The 23,661-nt window shown below is 36.1% G+C and overlaps 3 protein-coding genes across 3 annotated transcripts; 2 read left to right on the top strand and 1 right to left on the bottom strand.

Annotated features, from left to right (window-relative positions):
• The first annotated feature begins 485 nt into the window (after positions 1-485).
• LOC113317404 lies at positions 486-4,731 on the top strand. Its single transcript, XM_026565520.1, has 3 exons — positions 486-766; positions 1,096-1,257; positions 4,143-4,731. The coding sequence occupies exons 1-3, from the start codon at positions 509-511 to the stop codon at positions 4,497-4,499; spliced, it is 777 nt and encodes a 258-aa protein (XP_026421305.1). The 5' UTR covers positions 486-508; the 3' UTR covers positions 4,500-4,731.
• A 2,092-nt stretch (positions 4,732-6,823) lies between these two features.
• LOC113319439 (probable protein phosphatase 2C 72) lies at positions 6,824-9,149 on the top strand. Its single transcript, XM_026567698.1, has 5 exons — positions 6,824-7,234; positions 7,361-7,648; positions 7,965-8,079; positions 8,200-8,423; positions 8,520-9,149. Exons 1-5 carry the CDS (start codon positions 7,052-7,054, stop codon positions 8,754-8,756), a joined length of 1,047 nt encoding a protein of 348 aa, XP_026423483.1. The 5' UTR covers positions 6,824-7,051; the 3' UTR covers positions 8,757-9,149.
• Positions 9,150-11,959: 2,810 nt separating this feature from the next.
• Positions 11,960-14,293, bottom strand: LOC113318761 (60S ribosomal protein L31-like). The gene is made up of 3 exons (XM_026567002.1): positions 14,213-14,293; positions 13,967-14,085; positions 11,960-12,466 (listed from the first exon to the last, which is right to left on the bottom strand). Exons 2-3 carry the CDS (start codon positions 14,047-14,049, stop codon positions 12,184-12,186), a joined length of 366 nt encoding a protein of 121 aa, XP_026422787.1. The 5' UTR covers positions 14,050-14,085; positions 14,213-14,293; the 3' UTR covers positions 11,960-12,183.
• Positions 14,294-23,661: the final 9,368 nt, after the last annotated feature.

The following is a 23,661-nucleotide window of genomic DNA, read 5'->3' as shown; positions in this document are numbered from 1 at the left end:
TTGTGATCATTTTTTTATTAAATGTAAATTTTATGTTTAGAAATTTTAAGATTTTATTAGATCTAAAAAATGATTATTTATTGTATTAGAATTAATTTTAGTAAATAAAATATATTTTTAATTTAAAAAGCTGATTAGGATGCTAGACAATGTCAAGGGGAATGTGGAAAACTAGACATTCTCCTTGACATTTTCTACCTAAAGTCATGTATACATTGATTTATGACATCCGGATTGGAGAATGATTTTAGAGAAAATGGATGTGCATCCTAGGTGGATTTTGACATTTATCTTCACACACATGTCATTGGAGAAGCTCTAACTTCTAGAAGTCGAAGTAGCTATGTGATGTGTATTCAAAAAGGGCCTCCCCGAAAGCCCAGCTTATTTGAACCAGCCCGATTCCCAGATGGGTGGAGCACAGCCCGGTTGTTAATTGAGTCTCGCTTAAATCCATTGATTTAAAATTCAGCAACAAGAAAAATTCTACAGAGAGCGGAGAGAAAGAATGGAAGCTGAAGGTTCAAGCACACATCATTCATCATATTCACTACAACCTATTCGATTCTACAATGAAGATATACTTTTCTGTATTGATATTGGTCTTGAATCTCAAGTTGAAATGAAAGTTTCAGGACCAAAAGGTCGACCTATTACTAGGCTTGAATCAATTAAACAAGCTATTCTTCTCTTTGTTCATTCTAAACTTACTATCAATCCTGATCATCGTTTTGCTTTCGCTTCTTTGGCTCAAGTTGCTTCATGGGTAAAAATTTACTTCCTTTCTTCTTCCTTTATGTTCATTATCTTGATTTTTGATTAATTAATTTGCCAATAAAGGGACTTTGATTGTCAATTGATTAGTAAGTTGTCTAAATTTTAATGGGTTTTTCTTAGATTTTGTTAAAATTTAGTTATTTGTGAGATAATGGAGTTAGGATTAGCTCCAATTTTTCCCCAGATTGTGTGGAACCCTAGAAAATAAAATTAGGTTCTTAGGTTTGTAATGTGCGTTGCTCCATATGGTTTTAATGGGGTTGGTTGTAATTGCATTGGAAAATTTACTGAGTTTTTGTTTGTTTGTATTTGTTGAAGCATCAAAAGGAGTTCAGTAACGAGGTTGGCTCTGCCATTGCAGCCCTCCGGGGATTAGTCTACTCGCATTCGCCACAAGGAAATGCAGATCTTACCCATCTGTTCAGGATAGCAGCTCATGAAGCAAAGAAATCCCGAGCACAGAATCGTCTCTTAAGAGTTGTAAGTTGTCTTTCGTGTCAAAGAATTTATTCTCTTTATCAAGTAAAAAGTAGTAGTACTACAGTGTATGATGATGAGTCTTAAAACCAATTCCAAAATGAGATCAAAGTACAACATTGATAGTATTACTGTGGTTTAGCTGCTAAGCATTTTCCGTCTTGGTTAGTTTTGAAGAAGATAGATACTCATCTGTAGAATGAAATACTCTTCTTGTTCGACTTTACGATGAACACCATACAAATATGATTAAGGCTTATATCTACAAGAACTCAGACAATTTCAACCTATCTAAGAAAATCACTCAAAGAGTAGAGGATCACACATTGGTACAGTGTCATGTGATTAATAAAGCCACTGAAGATTTTCCCGTCAGGGATATATGCTTTTCAAGAGTATAGGTACTTATCTTTACGTCACTTAAATGCCTGTCTCTGTAGGACTCTATAAGGAACACCTAAAACATGTGATGAGGTCCTAGAAGAACTCTGACGATCTTAACCTATCTGAAAATATCACTCACAGTCACAGGGTAGAGGTTCGCACACTGGTATAAATTTTGGATGCAAATGTCATAGTGAAATTCATTAAGCCTTCACTGTTGGAAGAAGGTATTTCGCTTTAATCTGACTCTGTATATCAAAATCAATCACATGTCACATATTTAAGTGCATTCTTCTTTAAGAATTTTGTTTTTCTATCAAGTAAAATTAGTAGTACTGTAGTGTAATCTTCAATTTTTTTGGTAGTATTATTTTGAAGTATGATGCATAGTAGAAACTAGCCAAATTGAGATTGAAGTATATAACATTCGTTAAGCTACTGACCATTTGCCTTCATGGTTAGTTTTGAATAAGATAGGTAGTCATATGTACATCACATGAGTCGAACACTCATTTCTGTTCGACTTTATGAAGAGCTCCATACATGTGTGATTAAGAACTCAGATACTTACAACCTATCTAAAAAGATCACTCAAAGGGTCCATCAAGGTACCAACATTTAAGATAGGTAGTTATATTTCTCTCCTCTGAGCTGTAGTGAATGCTCTTTTCTGCAGTCTTTAAATTGGAGCTGCATCTTTGGATGGGGTGTAGTATATACTGTTATAGCTCATCTTTAATCATCCATGATTCTTGCTGTTACTTTCATCTCATTTAGCAATCAGTGCTTCTTTAAGTACCTTTGCTTCATGCTGCCATGCTATTACGAGGCAGAAAATGGTAAGAGTCTGTAGTAGGCACTTAAATTCAGCAATGATGCAAGTATAATAGTCATGAAAGTAGAAGTTTGTTTCAGCTGCAATTTGTTGCAGAAGTAGCAAGAAAGGAATTAAATGATTCTAGAAAGTATCAGCAGAATTTCTTCTTATATAGGCTCCCAGATGAAGCCTCTATGTGTATTCTGTAATTTCAGCTTTGTCGCCCCAAATTTTGTGTGAAAGCTCAAAATGGTAAAGCTTCAGAGACGAGCTAAAGTCACATCAAAAGCAGAATAATGTAAATTGAAATTCAAGATTCTGAAACTTTAAAGAATAATGTATTGGGTAATGCAAATTCAAAATTCTATAACCTTCAAAATCATGTTACCTGAATGACAGTTCACACTATTTTCAAGTCCTATCAAAAATGTAAAGTTTATTATAGTTCGCTTTAATAACCTTTATGCTTTAGATAGGATTTGAAGGTACAAGTGTCAACTGTCATTTGCGATCAGTCAAGCACCATAGTACAAAGGGAGTGGGTAGAGAAGCTTGTATGCTACACTTGCATTACACACTCTCCCACCTTGGTCAAGTAGCATCCTCCCTGATTGTGAAAATGTTGTCTCCAATACAATCAAATGGCCTATCCTTAGTAGAATGATCACCAAATACTATCTGAACTGATGAGAACCTCAGTGGAATTATCACCATCGAGTATGAACTGAACTCGTATTTATCCAAGTTTTGTTAAACTCCAATGCAAGTGCAATGGCCTATACCAGAGCAAAACTAAAAACCTAGTCCGGATGCTGAATGTCAAGAGCCTGTCACCAACACACATATCAAGAGCCTGTCACCAACACACATATCAAGAGCCTGTCCCATCCTCTCTGCCTCCTCACCCATCATGATACGCTCCTTTATTTCGTAGCTTTATTTGTTAATCTTCATGCATGTATTGAATTAATCAGACTTGCCCACTTTATTCAGTCAATGGAAGAAAGAAAAAGTATGCTTACTTGATTGCTTTCGTTTTTTATTATACTGGGTTTCCCTAGGTGTAAAGATGGATACAATAAGAAACAATTCAAACAATTGCAGAATATCTCTTTAGGCAATTCTATTACGAAGATCCGACTGTGGGTGGAACTTTTGAAATGGGTTTCTTCGAACCGGGTTATACGTCTCTGAATTACAATTCTTGAAGCTGTAACAAATGAGTCATTCAAATTCTAGATGCTAACCAATTAAGTTTTGTTGATTCTTATCTTATATAAACTGATTCTTGTATTTGTGCGACTCTATGAAAAACACCAAAAACATGTGACGAAGTCTTGCAAGAACTCTGACTATATGAATCTATCTGAAAAGATCAACCACACTCACAGGGTAGAGGTGTGCAAATTGGTACAAGTATTTGGATACATATGTCATATACTCATTAGAACCTTCGCTGTCAGATGAAGGTATTTCGCTGTAATTTGCATGTCACATATTTTGCAAGATGGTGTGAATATATCAGCTTGCAATCTCAGTTGGAAGATGCATTCTTGATATATGTCGCACTTAGTTTTAGAACTGGAATTTTATATTCAAGAAATGGTACCTTTTAAAGTTATTTCTCAAGTTTTGTTTGGTCATCCCAGTGAATATTGACACTTAGTAAATATCTGTTACTTTTCAGATCCTCATATACTGCAGATCATCATCAAAACCACAATATCAGTGGCCTGCTAACCAGAAAACATTCACCTTGGATGTCATCTACCTCCATGACAAACCTGATCCCGAGAAGAACTGCCCTCAAGATGTATACGACTCTCTTGTAGACGCTCTTGAACATGTTAGTGAACATGAAGGCTACATATATGAGAGTGGTCAAGGCCTTTCACGTGTGCTTTTTCGGCTGATGTGTGTATTGTTATCTCACCCACAACAACGTTGTGTTCAAGATGATGTCGACGTCCCCAAATCGCTTACAAAGAAGTCCCCTTCTGTTGAAATCATTCCTGCGGAAGAGAATATTCCCGTCTCCCAGTGACTCCATGTAGGTACAGAAGTTAAAACATCCACTTCTTCTTTTTTTGCTGCAAATGTAGAGTTTGTGTTATTAATATTTGCATAGCTTGTCATGTTTTTATTATTAAATTTGTAGCTTGACTGAAAAAAAAATATATCTTCTTCCTGTCATTTTCATGTATAAATTTGTTGAAAATCACTTTCACCTTTGATAAATTAACAACTCTTATCGCTTTCTTATCTTTTTTGTGTTCTTCGATTGTACGTTTTACCATAACTCAATTCGTTTCCTTTGTACTGGTTCCATTTGATAACCAAGACAGGTAATCAGTTCCTTTCTCTGGTTCCATTTTCTTTGAGATATGTGAAATGAAATCAATTGGACTATATGAAAACGCATTCTTCCTGTATCTGGGGGATATGTCATTCATATTCTAATCAATATTGATTCTTGCACGTATTGTTGACATTGCATGTTTGACACCAAACACCACAATTAGGATGTGGAATGAGGATGTTATCTGTTCTTACAAGCTGTGTTGAAGGTTGCTTGTTTCAAATGATTGCTTTTGTACTTAAGTTTGATTAAATGTTTAGTCCAAGAATTAATGACACAATTTTCTTAAAAAGTGTCCTCGTGCATTATTGAACTCGACGTGTTCAAGATCTCACCTCATCCGTAAACAATCAATCATTAATGAGTGTCGCGTAATACATATCTTTTTGGTGGTCTTAAAAGCTTCATGGCTGCTAATGTATACCATTTTACAGGGATGGACAAAATCCACGTACGATAAACCAAAAAGCCTAAGCCTCTGGGCTAAGCCTTCGTTATTATATATGAATTTTAGTACCCTCGAAAAGCTAAGCCTCTATTACTATATATGGATTTTAGTACCCTCGTCAATGATCTATACCCATTACCAATGTTGAAAAATCTTCCCAACAAACTAAAGATTCATCTTGATTGTGGATAGAATAGGATCTTCACGTCCCTATTACACCACTAGGGAAAAAAGTATCATTAGCTCAAAAATGAAGATAATATTAACAATTAACTAGTGTATTTTGAGCAACCCTTTGCAAATTAAAAACTCCTAATTACTTTTGAAATAAGCAAACCTTTCAATTAATTAGCACTAATTACTTGTAGAGGTTGTCAACAACTTGTAACTAAACTTCTCCACTAGTGTGTGTCATATTCACCAAAAATGATTATTAATTATCCATTTGAACCTAAATGGTCATTAAACTTATCTAAAACCATTATAAGAAACCTAAGATTCAAAAGACAAAAGAAGAAAGTTAAAAAGGGTAGATATAGGGGGATGATTAAAGAAATGAAATCTACTCAAATGGTGGATGTCAAGTTGCCTGCCTGCATTAAAGAGTTGTAATCAATTGTTGCCTGCATTGAAGAGCTAGCTATATTCAATTTTTCGCAGCTTCCTCTCTCGTGCATTGCATTTTTTATGTCATAATCTTACAAGCTGTCATCTTGAGAAGGAGATAGTATAACAGCTACTGCTTTAAGAATATTGAATACTAATTCTCTCTAATCTTGATTAGTAGTACTAACTTTTGTATTAAAATAGGTGGCATAGAGTCATATGGTTATCTTGTCTTCTGATTGTATACAACACGGTTTGTGTACCATATGAATCCATGCCTTTTCCTTTGATTAGACTTCACATAAGCTGATGTCTCTATTAGCATTTAAAACTTGAAAAGACAAGCTAACCAACCCAGGAGGAAAAAATAAATATTAAAAGTTGCTTAACAAACCGAGATTTTGGGACAAAACCAAAACCGACATATCTAAATGGTGCTTAATCTCATATTAGTCTCGGATGGCCAAAAAAACAATTTATTAGCTGAATTTAGTAAATAAGATCTAAAATTAAACATGCTGAGATCCAAGTAAGATGTTGTGCACATTATCTAACAACGTTTCATGGCATCTCAGTTTTATTTTTGGATTTTACTTCAGTAGTTCCTCGATAAATGGTAAGGGTTTTTAACGATTCACATCAACACCAATATGTGACTACTTAACTAATCAAATGAATTTTCAGATTAACATTTTTTGAAATGAGTGTTCATAGAATTAAATTCTCAAAAGATCCATGCCTTCATGAATCTTTTGGTAAACCAAGAAAGTTTAATTTTTTGTAATGACTATGTTTATCATAATATTGACATTTTGCATCATTGAACTTGTAATGGAAACAAAAACAAGAAAGAAAAACACAAAATACCTAAAAGTAAAAGCCAACTTATACAAAGGATAAGTACAGTGTGATAAGGTCTTATCCAACAGTTTTCACTAAAAGTAAACACTATTCATTTGCCTGTTAGATGCATCTTCGGGCTGCTGTTAACCATTGACATCAATAAAAATATCATTTAAAACACAAGTTCATTTCATAATTCACATTTCATCATTATCAGCAGCCAGTTCTTATTCACAGCAACCCCTTAATTAGCTGGACATTTGATGTTCAACTTCCTATAAATTCTGAGAGATAGAGAGAAACAGAGATCCTTATACAGTATCTTCTTAAAAAGTCAGTTATGGGTCTATGTATGTCTGTTCCATCTATAGAGGATCAGATGATTGAAAATGAATATAAAAACAATTTGCTATTCATTGAAGACAACAATAATTCTCAAAGATCTTCCAAGTTTGGAATTGCTTCATTGTATTCACAAGTTGGTACTAAAGAACTTAACCAAGACTCTGCACTCTTTTACCAGGTATCTATCTAACAATCCATATATCTATCTATCTCATGTGAAATTTGATCATTTCAGAATACACCCAAATTGATGAAATAATGAAATTCTGGGTCTGCTTCTTTTATTTCTTTTTTTTTTTGGTAGGGATTTGGTAAAGAAGGAGGAGAATTCTTTGGGGTGTTTGATGGACATGGAGAAAATGGTCATAAAGTGAGTAATTTGGTGATAAATAGATTACCCAAATTGTTGTTGGAACAAGAGAGGTATAGACTACGTAATTATGATGAAAGTGAATTGGTGAATGTTTATAAGCCTAATGAATGGAGAAGAGATTGTGTTAGTGCTTTTAAGATTATGGATAAAGAAATTAAGCTTCAAAAGGACTTTGATTCTTCATGTAGTGGGACTACTGCAGTTACCATTATCAAGCAGGTAACAACTTTTTTTCTTTCTTTCTTGTTTCTGTCAAAATTTGTGAGCAATTCAAATTATAGCTGCATAAAAGGATGTTGATTATCATGATTATGTAATGAATTTAGTTTCGACTGCCGTTTTCGCGTAATTGATACGGCGAAAGCTTATGGTTTTGATACTTGATTTGTATGTCACATTTTGGACTTAGGAAGTGGGTGTGACCCATATATGCCCAAAAGGATTGTTATATGTTGCAAGGATTTGTGTTGTGCTGTATCCATTTTCGGAATGTTTAGTTTTTAATCTGTTAATTTTGTATTTGCTAAATGAGCAGGATCAAGATCTTGTAATTGCTAATCTTGGAGATTCAAGGGCAGTATTGGGAAGAATTTCAGATGGTGAACTCAAAGCTGTCCAATTAACAATTGATCATAAACCTGATTTGCCGAGTACGTTTTTTCCGTATCACTATTTGTAATTCATCATCTTGGTAATCAGGGAATGAGTGCATATTGTATGTTTTGTTGGTGTTGGTGTTTATGATTGAATTTGAACTGTCGGTTGTACAGAAGAAGCAGAAAGAATAAGGAAATGTGGGGGAAGAGTAATCCCACATAAGGGTGAACCAGATGTACACCGTGTTTGGTCAGCTGATGATGATTACATGAGCCTTGCCATGGCACGAGCTTTTGGAGACTTTCATCTCAAGGATTACGGTGTAATTGCTATCCCTCAGATAACCCACATTCGCTTAACCAATGATGACCAGTTTCTTGTTCTTGCAACCGATGGAGTAAGTTAAAGTTCATTTTAACTGATCGTTGAATTCTTAGAACCATTGCATCATGGTTTTCTTTCCTTTTTGGTGAATTAACTGTGCCCATTGTAGGTGTGGGATGTCCTTACTAATGAGGAAGTTGCATCAATTGTATGGTCCATTGAGAACAAGGAAGTAGCTGCAAGAGCAGTTGTTAAAGCAGCCAGTGCAGCATGGCGACATGATTACCCTTCTTCAAAAGTGGACGACATCACAGTTGTGTGTTTGTTTTTGCAAGACAGGAAGGATAGCAACTTCCTTCCAAAAGAAAATTTGTCAACTGCACCTGCAAGTGAAGATGAAACGTAAGCATTTGTAAGTCAAAATACCGAAGACTCGTTCAGACTTTGGACCATCGCACATTTTCAGCTGGCAGTTGACCATACATCCAGAGTGATGGTTTGGCGGTGGAGAAGAGGTATGACAATATTCTTTTACAATGACATCACAAAATTTTGAATGCTTCTGTCTTATGGGTGGTGACACTGACTCCTATGCAGTTTGACAATTATGTAATGTAGCTTCCTGAGAAGCTTGATGTAAGTGTGTGTGTAAGATCTTGAAGGCTAGTCACTGTTCACTAGTAAAACAATTAGTAAGTACTGTTTCTATGTTTAAAAATGTACTTGGAGAGATTGTACAGCCGTAAACTAGAATAATAGAATGTTTGAACACTACTCGTAGTCAGGCTTCTGATCGATAGCAACTGTTCTCTGTATTTCATTTTACATATATTGACTTCCGTAATATCTTGATGTACAATAAAACACAACATTAGTAAAACCTTCTTTTGTGTGGCTTACAAGTCCTGAACTTCTGAGCTGGTGAGAGTAACATGATAGTATTAAACAGTTAAGTTGTTTTCCACAGTAATCTGAGAACATGAGCAGATCTCCCATAACCTGTAATTGAAGTTTTCATGAGTAGCACTTCGAAGGAAATTAAAATCAGTCATTAAAAAAGCTGCAATGGAGATTTGCAATAGAAGTCACCCTTCCATGTTTTTTTGCTGCAAGTCTTGGCTTTCCTTAAGTTTTACAACAATTGCCTCCTCCAGGTTGGATATTGGATAGACAATGGCAGTCTAATAGCGTTGTGGTCTCTCGCCCACTAGGTTGCGCCTCTAAGCTTGCCTATGACCTTAATGCCAGCCTTTAGTGATGAAGCATGAAACCTAAGTTTGGCTGTGCCCATGTACTAAGGCCAGACTGTCGAAAGGGAGCATTTTCAAGCTCAGTGTCTAGACGGTAAGATGAATTTCTCACTCACAGCCAAACTGCACCTTAGCTTCCCATTTTGTCCATGGGACAATACAGAAACACATAGATAACCTGGCTTAATTGGGGGCCCCAAAAAACAATTAGGGGCCCTGCACTACAGGACAAAAAGGGATATGAAATAATAAATATGGGTTATCCCTTATCCCCTATTTTTTGAAATGGCTAAATTACCCCAAATGATTAGTGTTAATGATTAGTTAAGTTAAGAAGAATAAGAGTTAAATTTTGTGTGTGGGGGTGGGGGGGGGGGGGGGGGGGGGGGGAGGTGGTGTTTTTGTGTGTGAGTGTTGAGAAGAATAAGAGGAGTTTTGTGGGAAAAGTTAGGGTTTTTAGAAGTGAGTGATTGTAGTGGCGGAAATGATGTTGGTGAAGCTTCAAACAACAAACAAGATTGTGCTGATGGTGAGATTATCACAAATAATCCGATGGATTGGATGTTTGATGAGGAGATGTTAATAGAGGAAGCCATGAATAATGGTGGAGATGAAGATCCCATTTTTCAAAATGAAGGAACCAATCCTCAAAATGAAGAACCCGCACCTCAAAACAACCAGGTAAACCTCATATACTCTTGAAATTGTGTGTTTGTTGCTCCAAGTGGTCGAATCATCCACACTATGGAACTACTCAGTGTAAGGGTCGTCATAGTCGGGATGTGTATAGCAAAACGACCCTATTGGGTCGGCCGTTTATATACACTACCCATAACGACTGAAACCTGTAACTTTTGCAGGTTATGAGAAATCGTTATGGTAATGTCATACAGAGTGACGACCCTTTTAGTTGGTCAGATAGAGTCGTCTTGTGTTTCGGTTAACAAAAAAACGACTCTAAAACCAAAATTCTCTGTAAAATGTAACACTTAGTGTCGTCATTTTTGTAGTCATATGAAATGACGATCCTAGCTAGCTATTGCAAATGTTATGAAGAGTCGTTAGATGTCATAGTAATATGGTGTAACGACTCCTGCAAATGTTATGGGGTCGTCATCTGTTACTATATATGGTAACGACTCTAATCTAAACCAAAACAGTTCAATGACGACTCGCTTATATCTATTGACGACTCTACCAATTTTTAAGATAGAGAGACTGTTCTTAGCAGAATTAGGGTCGTCAATAGATTGGGTTACAGAGGTAACGACCCAAATCTAGGAGTAAAAATTGTAGTAGCAGAATTAGGATCGTTCACTAGAACATCATACAGATTAACGATTTTTCATATAGTATATATGCAGCATTAAGGTCGTTAGGGTATAACATCATACAGAGTAACGACCCTTTAACTGTAACTGGAAAAAAATCGGTTCTAGAAATCAATTTCTTCTTCTAAGTCTTCTTCTAATTCTTCCCGGCTTGATACTGCAATATTGGTTTTGAATTAATCTTCAATTTGGCTTTCTCTACCAATTTAGGGTTATCAAACATTGGTTCGAGCCATGTTTGTAGAAGAATTTTTCTCTATCAATCGACGAAGATTTTTTTTTTTTTTTGTCATTAGTTGAGGAGAGGGGGAGAAATCGGGTGGGAAAAGAAGGGAGAGGAGGAGAGTTTTCTAATTTTGGTTTTAGAAAATGAATTGGCTTTTAAGTAGTAAGGGTAAAATAGTATTTTCACCACCTTTTAGAACCCTTCTAAAATTTTTGCTGTGGGTATAAATTGGTCTAAATTGGTCAGGCCCCTGATTGTTTTTTGGTGGCCCCAATTAAATCAGGATAGATAAAGAAACTAAATGGAAGGCTCAACATAGTTTCAAACAACCTTCTTTTGTGCGATAAAACACATAGACAAGTCCAACTTAACTGAGCTGGTGAGAGCCACATGTATTAGATACTTGAGTTGTTCTCCCATAAATTAAAGTTCCTCATTTAGAAAAGCTGGAATGGAGATTTGCAGTGGCAGTCACCCTTCCATGTTTTGCTGCAAGCCTTGGCTTCCCTTAAGTTTTACTACAATTGAACACTTGGAAGCATGTACAGATTTGGAGGACCACTCCTCCCGGATGGATAGACACTGGCAGTCCTGTGTTCAACTATCCATTACCTGCACGAGCCTTGTGCACCTCGAAGGCATGAAGCATGATACAATGTTCTACACAGCCTATCCGAACTCTGCAGGACCTTACAAATGAAGCATGATACACTAGGTCTGGTCAAGTTTGGCTGTGTCAAAGCAAGTCGGGCATTTTAATTATCACCCAATGCCCTGATAGGCAGACAGTTAGATGACTATCTCTAACAAAGCCAGACTGCACTTAGGCTTCCATTTTCTCCATGGGGGCAATAGCCGCAATACGAAAAGCTCAACATAGTTTCAAAAGTTTTAACCATAAGATCTGAATGATGTAACTAGACTCGGTGACAAAAATTAAACTAAAGAAGGTATCACAAGATCTGTAAATTAACTTTCCTAAACTCTCCAGTAAAATAAAGATAGTTGTTGAAGCAAAATAACGGATCAATCTTCAGCTTCTTCGACGACTTTAGTGCCCAATCCCTTGAGACCCTCTGCTGGAATTTCTGCAACAGTGACAAGTGAGTAAAGCTCTTCCTTAGCATCTTCATCATCATTTCTCTTTCGTGCAATTCTAACCCTGACTCTCCTTGGGACACTTCTGATACCTTTGCTCCAGATGTGCTTGTTCAATTTCACATCTACTCTGACATCTTTTGTTCCCATGGACTTCTGGGCAAACTTCCTGATTTCCTTAATGGCCTTGGGAGCCATCTTCTTGAAAGTTCTGTTGTTTTTAAACAAGACAAAAAGAAATCAAAATTACTTCCATGAAAACAAAAAGCAGTTACAAGTTACATATACAGAAAGCTAGAATACAAACATGTTTCTTCCAATTGACATATAGCTCATACAATTATTGATAACGATGCCACTATGAAATCCTCTGCAATAAAGTAACTTCTGTTCACCAAGTTAAACTTAAACACTTGCATAACAGAAACCAGAAAGTTAAATATATCACATTGAGCAAGTGGAAACATAGAATACAAAGATACAAGTTCTATCAGTACCAACTACCAAGCTAATACCATTTACTGCACATAATGAAGATGCAGGGCAGACAACACATGTGAATACAGCAAATGCACATATTTAGTTGTCTAAGTACCCATGCTTTCAAAAGAATACAAAGATACAAGTTCTATCAGTACCAAATACCAAGCTAATACCATTTATTGCACATAATGAAGATGCAGGGCAGACAACACATGTGAATACAGCAAATGCACATATTTAGTTGTCTAAGTACTCATGCTTTCAAAAGCTACCAGCTACCTGTAGAATAAAAAAACATATTGAGGAAGCATTGCTACAGAACTAACCCCAAAATCTTTCAAAAGAGTAACAAAGATACAGGCAAGTGCACTTCACAATAATGTAAGGAAAAAAAAAACACAACAGTGTGCACACATAGTTATCTCAATGCTCATGGATTATAATGCTGGTCAAAATTTATAACATTAAATCTAATTTGTTAGACAAAACCAGCAAAACAGCATATCATTCAAATTATGTTCATCAGATACACACAACTTCAAACAACAGCAGACAAGTACCCGGTACCCGTTGAGGCATTCATTTACCTAGTGTGCCAAACATACCAAAATCTAGCGAAAGTGCTTGACATCCCCCAAAATCTTCCCCCATTTTTCCCCATCAGGTGAAGCAATCCAGGTTTTAGACTGCTGAGCTCCTATTACGGGAGAAGGTTGAGGGGATACTCTAGGGGACAACAAGTAAAGTCAAAGATTTAAGTATCAAAATGTCCTGCTACTGATTACCATCCAAGTGTATGTTGGGTACCATTACTAAGGTACTAACGTTGCATCCAACTCACTCGTTTACATGCTCCATTCCATACAACAGGACTAAGCAAAATAACATCAACAATAACAAAAAAAAAAAAAAACCAGAGTCCCTCTTAAAGCAGTGACCTAAACAATAATCATACACATCCAAATCTAGCTCAACATTCATCACACACAAGCTTCCATTCCTTTAACAACTAAGAATACCATTTTTCACATCACTATCTTCTTCTAATCCCAAAAGGGTATTTTCATAAACCACCAAAACAAAACAAAAAATACGTAAAAGCCCTAACAAAATCCTCAAATGTTAGTTTCAGAAATCACAAAAACAAAAAAATAAAAATAAATTAAAACCCTAACAGAATCCCCAAATCAGAAATCAAAAAGAAGGTTCAGAGTATGTGAATGCTTACACTCCATGAAGACGTTTGTGAAGGTTGATAGTGTACTCTCTGGTAACAATCTCTTCTTTCCTGATTTTAGTCTTCTCCACCATTTTAAATCTCTGTTCTCTTCAACCACCTACTTACTCCTACAATCAATCAAATCACAAAAACAAAACACAGATTCAGTAACCCAGTATGATTAAAAGACTAGTTTCAGATTCAGAAAACTGAAATCAAAAACCTAAGAGAGCGAAAAGTGGGCAGCGGCGGCACCTTGGATGGGTTTGTGAATATGAGAAAGGGAGGAAGAGAGAAGGCGATTGTGGAGTTGGATATAGAAGTAGTAGTTGTATTGAAACCCTAGAAAATGCTTTGTGGGTTTTGTTATGGTGTGTTTATAGGTGTACGGGAATTGTGTGGGATTGTAAACGTGACGGACGCTTATGGTGTGAGATTGAGTTGGGTCCATAGTTTAGACGATAGAGATGGAATGAGGGGTTGTGGTTTGAGGGCGGAGATGGTTTTTATTGATTTTAGAGGGTTAGGATTCTTCTGAAAATGTAGGTGGATATTTCAACCCAAACAGTCCTAATAGATTTTTATCTCGGTGGACTTTTCTTTTTGTTGGACCTTACGGCTAGCTGGGCCAGAGGCCGTTCCTATGAGCATGGCAAACATGCTAGTTTACTATTTTTACTAGAATCCTGATTTTGGGCGTACCAAAATCTTCTTAGGCATACAAAGCACTAGTCCTAACTTGGATGACCTTATAAGGGGTACCCTATGGGATGGTTCAATTACCTATATGCCCTTAAATCCTTTAAATTACTACTAATCTATCCCTAACCCTAATACAAAACCTATAATCAACTACACCTAAAATCAGTTTCATTCACCTTCTTCTTCTTCCTCTCCACAGCCGAACTCATTCACCCTTCCCTTTCTTTCTTTTTTTCATCGCGGAAATTTAATTGTCGATTCGTGAAACTTTAATCGACGATTAAACTCATCTATATAATGGGTCGTCGTAAGGCAGTATCTCATTCAAATCGATCGATTGAACAACCTATTGATGAAGAAGAAGATTTAGAGAGTGAAGAACAAACTCAAAATCAACCACAAAATCAACCGGAAGAAGAGATTGAAGAAGAACCAACTCCGAAAATGAGAATAAGAAGGTTAGTTCTACAAACCCATCTCATATTTGATGTTTTTGATTGTTTTGGTCGATTTAATTCGTCAAAATCATGTGTTCTGCGGCGGTTACAGGGTATGGTTCGGCGTAAAACAAATGTTAGATGTGCGCCGAGATGTTCTTGGAACTGAACCCTGAAAGTACATATGAACGGCTCGGCGTAGATCTGAAATCCGTTTTGAGCCGAACTTAGTGACACAGAGATTTATATTTAGAATCGGCTTATTCGATGGTGTTAGTTTTGTGCCGAATATGTTTTGTGAATTTCAGAAATTTTGCATGTGCGTAGGATCGGCTTGTATGGTAGTATTAGTTTTGTGCCGAATAAATGTTGTTTGAATTTCAGAATTTTTGCATGTGCTTAGGATCGGCTTGTATGGTTGTATTAGTTTTGTGCCGAATAAATGTTGTTTGAATTTCAGAATTTTTGCATGTGCTTAGGATCGGCTTGTATGGTTGTATTAGTTTTGCGCCGAATAAATGTTTCAATTCATAAGTATAGATTCGGCTCATTCGATAGTATTAGGGTTGCGCCGAATATCATTGTTAAAATTTCATAAATTTTACAAGTGTATAGGATCGGCTTATTTATATGATATCATGTTGCGCCGAATACATGTTTGAGTTCATAATCATAGATTCGGATTATTCGACGGTATCGGTTGTGAGCCGAATATATAGGATCGACTTAAAATTGTTTTGTGGTATGAGCCGATCCACTCTCTGTGTAAGATAATAAAAATTTCAAGACATGATTCATACTTGCGCTGAATTAGTCTTATAACTTTCATACTTGTGTCAGGACCAATGTCGCGGGTAGGGAGATGTTGAAAAAAATGAAGGCCAAACTTGGTTGCAAAACACCAATGACCGTGGAAGAACAAAAATACCTCATCAACAAGTGGGATGCAATCATCAACAAAGGAAAAGGACCCGAGGAACCCGAACAAAGGCCTACCACTAAGAAGAGGGGTCGTGGTTAAATGCCCTTTTATGTTTCCAACTTCCTTTTAATGTTTTTCTTAAGTTTTAAATACACTTTTATGGTGTTGCAAACACCTTTTCTTTTAGGTGCTCAACTTTGTTTTTAATGGTGCTGGGATTGGGTTATGGACACCTTCAATTTCATGTTTTAATGAATAGCTTAACAGTTATGCGCCGAATGTATAGAGTTCGGCTTATCCAACGTACACAGTACCCTTTTTAACCTTGCTAGCGTCGGTTCCACTACGCTCACAAATCATTTCAAACCGATCCCATCGGCTTTGTTGTCCTTTAACTAGTACACAATTTATCTTCATCGCGTGTTCCTCAAGCCAATCCAGAACTTCTGGTTTAGTTTTCCATATCTAGGTTCATTCCAAAACAAGTAATTTGTAAGAAAAACTCTGGAATATTCCGACAACATTAAGGTAAACAAAAGGTTCTTACATACCAAATCATTTTGGAAATGATCCTTGGTATCCTCGTGAATTATGTCTACTGGATCATGTTGATTTTCCATGGGTCCAAGCACGATCTACAAAGAATATCAAAAGGTTAAACACTAGAAAGGGAATATAATAACAAGGTTCGGCGCATTCGATAATCACATTATGTGCCGAACTATGAACATTTACAGGTTTCGGCTTATACGATATCCTCAATATGTGCCGAACCACGAACAATATTTTAACCCAAAAATTAACAAATTCATGTTCGGCTCAGACGATAATCATATTATGTGCCGAACCTTGAACATAAGAGGTTTCGGCTGATACGATATTCTCCATATGTGCCGAACCAGTAACAATATTTCAACCTAGAAATTATAAAATTATGTTCGGCACATACGATTTTGAATATATAAGCCGAATTAGTAATGATTCTATTCCGGACTATTCAGGATGTTGTTCGGCTTACTATGAAACTTTCATATAAGCCGAACTAGTGTTTAGCAAAAGGGTTGGAATTGGAAATTATAGGTTCGGCGCATGCAGTAAACAGATTCAGTAAGCCGAACCGTTCATCAATTGGTAGATTCGGCTCATAGATGTGAGCCGAACCTCAACCTGTTTCGCCGAACCATGATTCAAAAAACCTAACTTTTGATAATTGAGAGCTATAAAAGTGAGATTAAGTATAGGATATAAGTGTACCTGTGTATGAGAAGCATTGGGTTCCTCATCAATGTCTTCATCATCAGGATTTGGCTCATAAAAATCATCATCTTGAGTTTGTGTTTGAGTTTGAGCTTGAGTTTGAGTGGGTGTAAAATCATTCTCATAATCTAAGAAATCAGCCATTTCTGGATCATTGTTGTAGTTGATATGTATTTTCCTAGGTTTTTTAGATGAATGATGACCCTTCTCATCCTCCATTGAATCAAGAATTAGAATTTTCTCACTTTCTCCTTCTCTTTCTCTCCTTCTTAACCAAACCAAAACTTTGATTTTTTTTTTCCTCAAATTTTTCATCTAAACAACTCTTATAATTCTGAAAATTATTTTAATCACTAAACAAAATATTTAATCACTAATCAAGATTATTAACACTAATACGTAAAGGGCAGATTTGCCATTAAAAAAATTTGGGTTAAGGGGTTATCTGATTTTGCTATTTCACAACCTTTTTTGTCTTCATTCAGTATGCCTTGGAATATTTTGGTATGCCCAAAATTATAGTTCTTTTACTAGGGGTGAGCATTTCGCCCGTAATCCGCGGATTTAATCGGTACCAACTGTTCTTTTGCGGATGGTGTTCGGACCGTTCGTTAATGGGTTGGATGCGGATGGAATTTTTGAAATCCAACGGATTATGGATCGGTCCCAGATGCAATCTTGAAAATCCGTTGGACATCCATATCCGTTAAATTAAGGGCATTTATATAGTTTTAGAACTATGGATCATTTAGGAATTTTAAGGTGTTTGCTTGGGGTGTTGTACATGACACTTTTATATCTGCATATATATATATATATAGGATATGTAGGTTTTATAAGGAGTCATTTGTGTTATCTTTATTTTCTTTACTATAAACTTTAACTAAAACAAATCCATTGGATTATCCGCATCCAATTCGTCCATTTGTGCATCTATTGGGTATATATCCGTTGGATTTGGATTGGTTGCGGATGCCAAATTTGAAATTTGTGGTGCAATGGATTAGATGCGAATGAGGCAAAAACCGGTCCATACCGGCCCATGCTCACCCTAATTTTTACACCCACTATGGACATGCGAAAATGGTAAAATGAACTGGCTAAGTATACCATTTACAGCGTCCACGCATGACCAAAGAGCTTTTAAACCAAAAAAAATTTAAAAAAAAATTGGTCTGGATTTCAGACCAAATATAGTCTCACTTTTTGTTTTACTCCACTTTTTACTCTTTATTCCGCCCCACTGTGTTTAGTTTCTTGACCAAATTTTAATTTTTGTCGTCCATTGTGGACGCTCAAAGGCATACGAGATTGACTATTTAACGAGTGATCAAGACTCGATCGAGAGACGAAGAATTGACCGAACTACCTAGTTTTTCTCGTTGGTGTTTATCAATCAAAGTTTCAAAACTCCTTCTTTCCTACTTTTTGTTATTCTAATATTACTTTTATAATATAAGTGTCCCAGTGCGTATTATTTTTATCACATAAAAACCCCACATTCACAAACCAAATTTTAGTGATCCCTCTGTTTTCACCAGGGGAAGGACCTAAGGCATAATTTAAGGTGTGCACTGTTGCCACTTTGGGGGATTTGAATGGGGAAAAGTCGAGGATGTCAAGCGTTTCCGCTTGAAAAGTTTGATTTTTTTTATAATTTTAATAAATGGCATAAGCCATTAAACCTACTCTCCAAAATAGACCCAGCCCAACCCTATAATTTGCATAAAATGAGTTTCTCATGAGATCTTTTAATTCTAGAGAGCCTAGTTAGCAATTCGGATTCGGTAAACGTACGGAACGACAAACGTACGAGTATTATATGGTTTTGTAAAATCCAGATTCGGTACAAAATTCGATCAACGGGACGTGATCCGTCATTAATTCGGAACGGCATACGTACGTGTATAATTCGATTTATAAATGTGAGTTCAGCTCTGAAAATTCGGTATCTATATATAACAAATAATTTGTATTTATAAGGTCATAAACCAATTTTTATGCATATGTGTGAGTTATTTAAGGAAAAAATAAACTCAATATGATGATATTAATAATATATACAACATTAGTTATCTAAGAGGACGTCGTATGGTGGTTTAGATGCTTGGTTAGTGAGTTTGAGATCTCTCTCACCTTCACCTTCAAATCTCTTCAGTCGTTTTTGTTTCATAAAAATTACAACACGTCTAATATTCGGTCGTGTATGTTCGGGAGGCAGTAAAGCCCAAAAAGTGGAGTCTTTGAAAAGTAAAAGCTAAAGAATTTATGGCGAATTAAACGGACGTATCATTCGGGATACGTAAAATTCGTGAACGGTTCGCGAATAATCCGAGAATGCCACATAATACGCGACTTGGGTTCGGAGTTGCAAACGTACGCGAATAAGACGGTAAAATTCGTGATACGGAAAAATTCGTGAATGATTCGTGAATCATCCGCGAACTTACTAACTAGGCTAGAGAGGATACACGATACACTAACATCAAGTACGAGATTCTGGTTAAAGAATAGTATGGCTAAATTAGAAGAATATGGAGGAAGACTAATTACTATATTTCTTACTTTCTCCATATTTGAAGACCGTAGTTCCTCTGGGTATAGCAAACGAGAAAAATTGTTACTTTTGTACCTACTATAAGTATACAGCGAAGTGCCAAGAAAAATTGGTCAAGTGGCAATCTACCACTTGGCCAGTTCTCTCATACTTTTTAGTTATTATAATGAATTTTTATTATATCATGATACCGCTGAATATACAATTTATTAGGACCCTGTCAAACACATAGTAATAGATATTTTTATAGATAAGAGTCCTATAAAACACAATCACAGAGTTTGACTTTATATACACGCGGGTACACATTCCTCCACTTTCTACTAGTTTTGAATTGTGACATGATTTTAACCGTTTTAGAATTATATTTTCATTTGTAATTTTATATGGGAAATGGAAAATTCCAAGTTCCAAAGCATATTTTTTCTTACTTTATTTTATTTTCCTTCGTTAAGAACAAACCAGATTCACAGGAAGATGAGTCACTGAAGATGAGGTTTTGTAATTTTGATAGATATAAATAAAAATTACATAAATTTTCCGTCAACTATGAAACCCAATAAACAAGGGGGAATGTGCACCCTGAGTAAACCAAGGTGCACGAATTCAGACTCACAATCATATGTATTTTCTTATAAACTTCGAGTTTTACTATTGTGGCATGGCAAATAGGAAAATTCTAAATGCACCATAGGAACGGGCCTAATAGACAACTAAGGTGGCACGTTACATATATGTAGTAGCGGATTTTTTGCTTGATAGTAGATGATAATAGACTGAGATTGTAGTGGAATCATTACAAATGCATTCAGAGCTGTAGAGAGTTTAGAGGAGATCTGAGAAGGCTTAAGAGGGAATAAGAGGTTGAATAAGAAGAAGATAGGAGGGAAAGGAGAGGCTCAGAGAGAAAGAAGATAAGATTAAGATTCAATAATATGTACGTACAAGCAAAAGAGATACAACTAATATAGTGTTCTACCACTCACGTACAACATGTGAGTAAATTAGCTAAAGGCAACTAGACTAAGATAAGTACATAAGGTGTCTCATAACGTAAATCTATCCTAGGCTATGGAAAATGCCGCCTCCTTTAGATATTCCCGTCCTCAAGAATCAGTTTAGGGTAGTGCTGCTTGATGAAGCTGGAATTCTCCCAAGTAGCTTCAGCTGGAGTACAATGAGCCCAACGAACCAAAACCAAAGGAATAGCTTGCTTGTTCTTCCGTGTCAGACGAGACCCTAGCATCTGTAATAGTGAGACCTTCAAATCACCGGTAGAATCTAAGGAAGGAAGTGTAGTTTGGGGAAGTAACACCAAACTTCAGTTTGAGATGTGAAACATGAAAAACAAGATGAATTTTGAATGTAGCAGGTAAGCTGAGACGATAAGCAACCTTTCCCACTCTAGATAGTGCCTTATAAGGACCAAAGAACTTTGTGTTAGAGCACTGCTCGGTTGAACTCGCAAGTGTTGCTATCTCAATCTTGTTTGTCAAGTTTAGTTGCTAAAAATATAAGTCTTGATTTCTAGTCTACTTATAGCTAAGTCTCGGCTGAGGATAGAAAGTGTAGTTGAGCATTAGACTTCACGACGTTCATCAATTGAAGACGAAGAACTACTAAGGGGAGCTTGTGGAACTTCATCAACAAAAGGTATATGGAGACTTGAACTGATCTATCACTCAAAATTCTATCAACTCTATCTCCTACTTGAGACAAAAGTCGTATAGCTATATAGACTTCAATTATGCACATTTGATATTTCGAGCTGAGTTTAACTCGCTTACATATTTCTCCAAATATGTGTTGGTAAGCTTACACTTTAACCAAGTTCATCTTATATTCTTGACCAAATTCAAAAGATGATCGTGTGAAAATCGCCTTGTAACATCTTACATGATTTGTGTGAGACAGTCATTTGAGGTAGACTCGGAATGTTTCATAATGATCATTAAATCACTTGAAAATTGCTTTGAAGCTAATAGTTTGTGTGAGACAGCTATTGTCGTCTTCCGAGAATGTTTCAATGGTTGAAATGAGAGTTTAGAAAAATTGGATATAAGCATAGTATGCGTACTTGCATATATTTGATCGAAGTCTGGGAACCATAGTATGCATACCCGTATGCGTACTTGTTGGTTTAATGAAAGTCCAGGAACCTTGTACGCATACCGGTACACGTACTGGCGTAAGGTTCAGGTCCTGGAATTTCTGCTGAGTTTGGTGGTATGCGTACCCTTTCGCATACTGGCGAACCCAAACCTAGTCAGGGTACTTAGGTATGCGTACCCGTATGCATACCTGAGTAAGTTCTAAAATCTGTTTGTTCATGAACTAATAAATTTATATAATAAGGCTAACTTCGGTTAACTATTGTTGAGCCAACAAAGGTGTACACGTTTAGTTATGGTTACTCATATCTAAATGAAGTCACTTTTCATTTTTGTGTAACAAGCTAAGTTCGATCTAACGGTTTAAAGATATTAGCTTGAATCTAATCAAGTTTTCATCTAACGGTGAATATTGATTGTTTTGTTACCAAGGTAGCATTGCTTGCAAATCCTGATTTTAAGACTATATAAAGGAGAATCTAGTAATTGGGAAACCTAATCCCCACACCTCCTGTGTGATACTAGTTGCGACTAGAGTCGATTCTCCTTTAACCTTAGGTTTTTCCAAAACCCTGTAGGTTAACGACTTGAAGACTTCATTGGGATTGTGAAGCCAGACCCAACTATTTTCTCTATAGTTACGTGTTCTGATCTTGCTGTTTTATATCGTGATTGGGTAATATCTTCTCTAAGATTTGCTCGAGATTTAATCTCCGATAGGAAATATAAAAATTAGTCACAAACATATTCGTCTCATCGTTTGTGATTCCACAATATCTTGTTTCGCTACCATACGATTAAGATTATTGTGAGGTGATTTATATTTCTAAGCTGTTCTTCGGGAATATAAGTCTGGTATATCAATTGGTTCATGTTCACCTTAATTTATCAAAAGAAGGAACAAAACTCATAGGTTTATCTGTGGGAGACATATTTATCTATTCAATTGATCTTTTTATGTGAGATAGGTTAGTTTATCAAATCTTCGACTTTAGGTCGTAGCAACTCTTAGTTGCGGGTGATATCAACTAAGGGAATCAACTGCGTGGAATCAGACGTGGTTCTAGAGGCGTAATTAATGCGACTGTACCTTGATCAGTGTGAGATTGGTTAGGGATCAACTACATTTCAGTCTGAAGTTAACTTGGAGTAGGCTAGTGTCTGTAGCGGCTTAATACAGTGTGGCGTTCAAATATGGACTAGGTCCCGGGGGTTTTCAGCATTTGCAGTTTCCTCATTAACAAAATTTCTGGTGTTTGTGTTATTTCTTTTCCGCATTATATTTGTTTATATAATTGAAATATCACAGGTTGTGCGTAAGTTCAATCAATTGTGAATACAACCTTTGGTTGTTGATTAAATTGATTGACACTTGGATATTGGTTTTTGATACCGTCCAAGTTATTTATTATATTCAATCGGGCTCGCAAATTCCTATTTATTTGATTGTATATTGAATTGAGAAATTGAGATACAACTCTTTGATATACTTTTCTTAAGATTGAGTCTGACTGTCTAGTTGATTCTCTTGAAAGTATATTGGATTTAGTCCATACAAATTGCTAAGCGAAAAATTAGGTATGGTTGTTAGACCCCGCTTTTTTAATTGGTATCAAAGCATGCAAACACGTTTAAAGACCTTATAAGTTTGTGTTTGTAGCGATCTGACTCTATGGACAATAATTCTATCTCAGATAAACGCATCATCATAAATAATA

Source organism: Papaver somniferum, chromosome 10 (genome assembly GCF_003573695.1).
Source record: "Papaver somniferum cultivar HN1 chromosome 10, ASM357369v1, whole genome shotgun sequence".
In the NCBI taxonomy this organism is placed as follows: Eukaryota; Viridiplantae; Streptophyta; class Magnoliopsida; order Ranunculales; family Papaveraceae; genus Papaver; species Papaver somniferum.
Note: the sequence above shows the minus strand (reverse complement) of the source record. Positions and strands in the feature narration are given on the sequence as shown.

Bases quoted from the DNA above. Each gene is read 5' to 3' on its own strand.
- LOC113317404 (XM_026565520.1), top strand. From the start codon at position 509: ATGGAAGCTGAAGGTTCAAGCACACATCATTCATCATATTCACTACAA. The intron at 767-1,095 runs GTAAAAATTTAC...TATTTGTTGAAG, and splicing joins TGGCTCAAGTTGCTTCATGG to CATCAAAAGGAGTTCAGTAA. The intron at 1,258-4,142 runs GTAAGTTGTCTT...GTTACTTTTCAG, and splicing joins AGAATCGTCTCTTAAGAGTT to ATCCTCATATACTGCAGATC.
- LOC113318761 (XM_026567002.1), bottom strand. From the start codon at position 14,049: ATGGTGGAGAAGACTAAAATCAGGAAAGAAGAGATTGTTACCAGAGAG. The intron at 12,467-13,966 runs GTAAGCATTCAC...TAAAAACAACAG, and splicing joins CACAAACGTCTTCATGGAGT to AACTTTCAAGAAGATGGCTC.
- LOC113319439 (XM_026567698.1), top strand. From the start codon at position 7,052: ATGGGTCTATGTATGTCTGTTCCATCTATAGAGGATCAGATGATTGAA. The intron at 7,235-7,360 runs GTATCTATCTAA...TTTTTTTGGTAG, and splicing joins ACTCTGCACTCTTTTACCAG to GGATTTGGTAAAGAAGGAGG. The intron at 7,649-7,964 runs GTAACAACTTTT...CTAAATGAGCAG, and splicing joins CAGTTACCATTATCAAGCAG to GATCAAGATCTTGTAATTGC.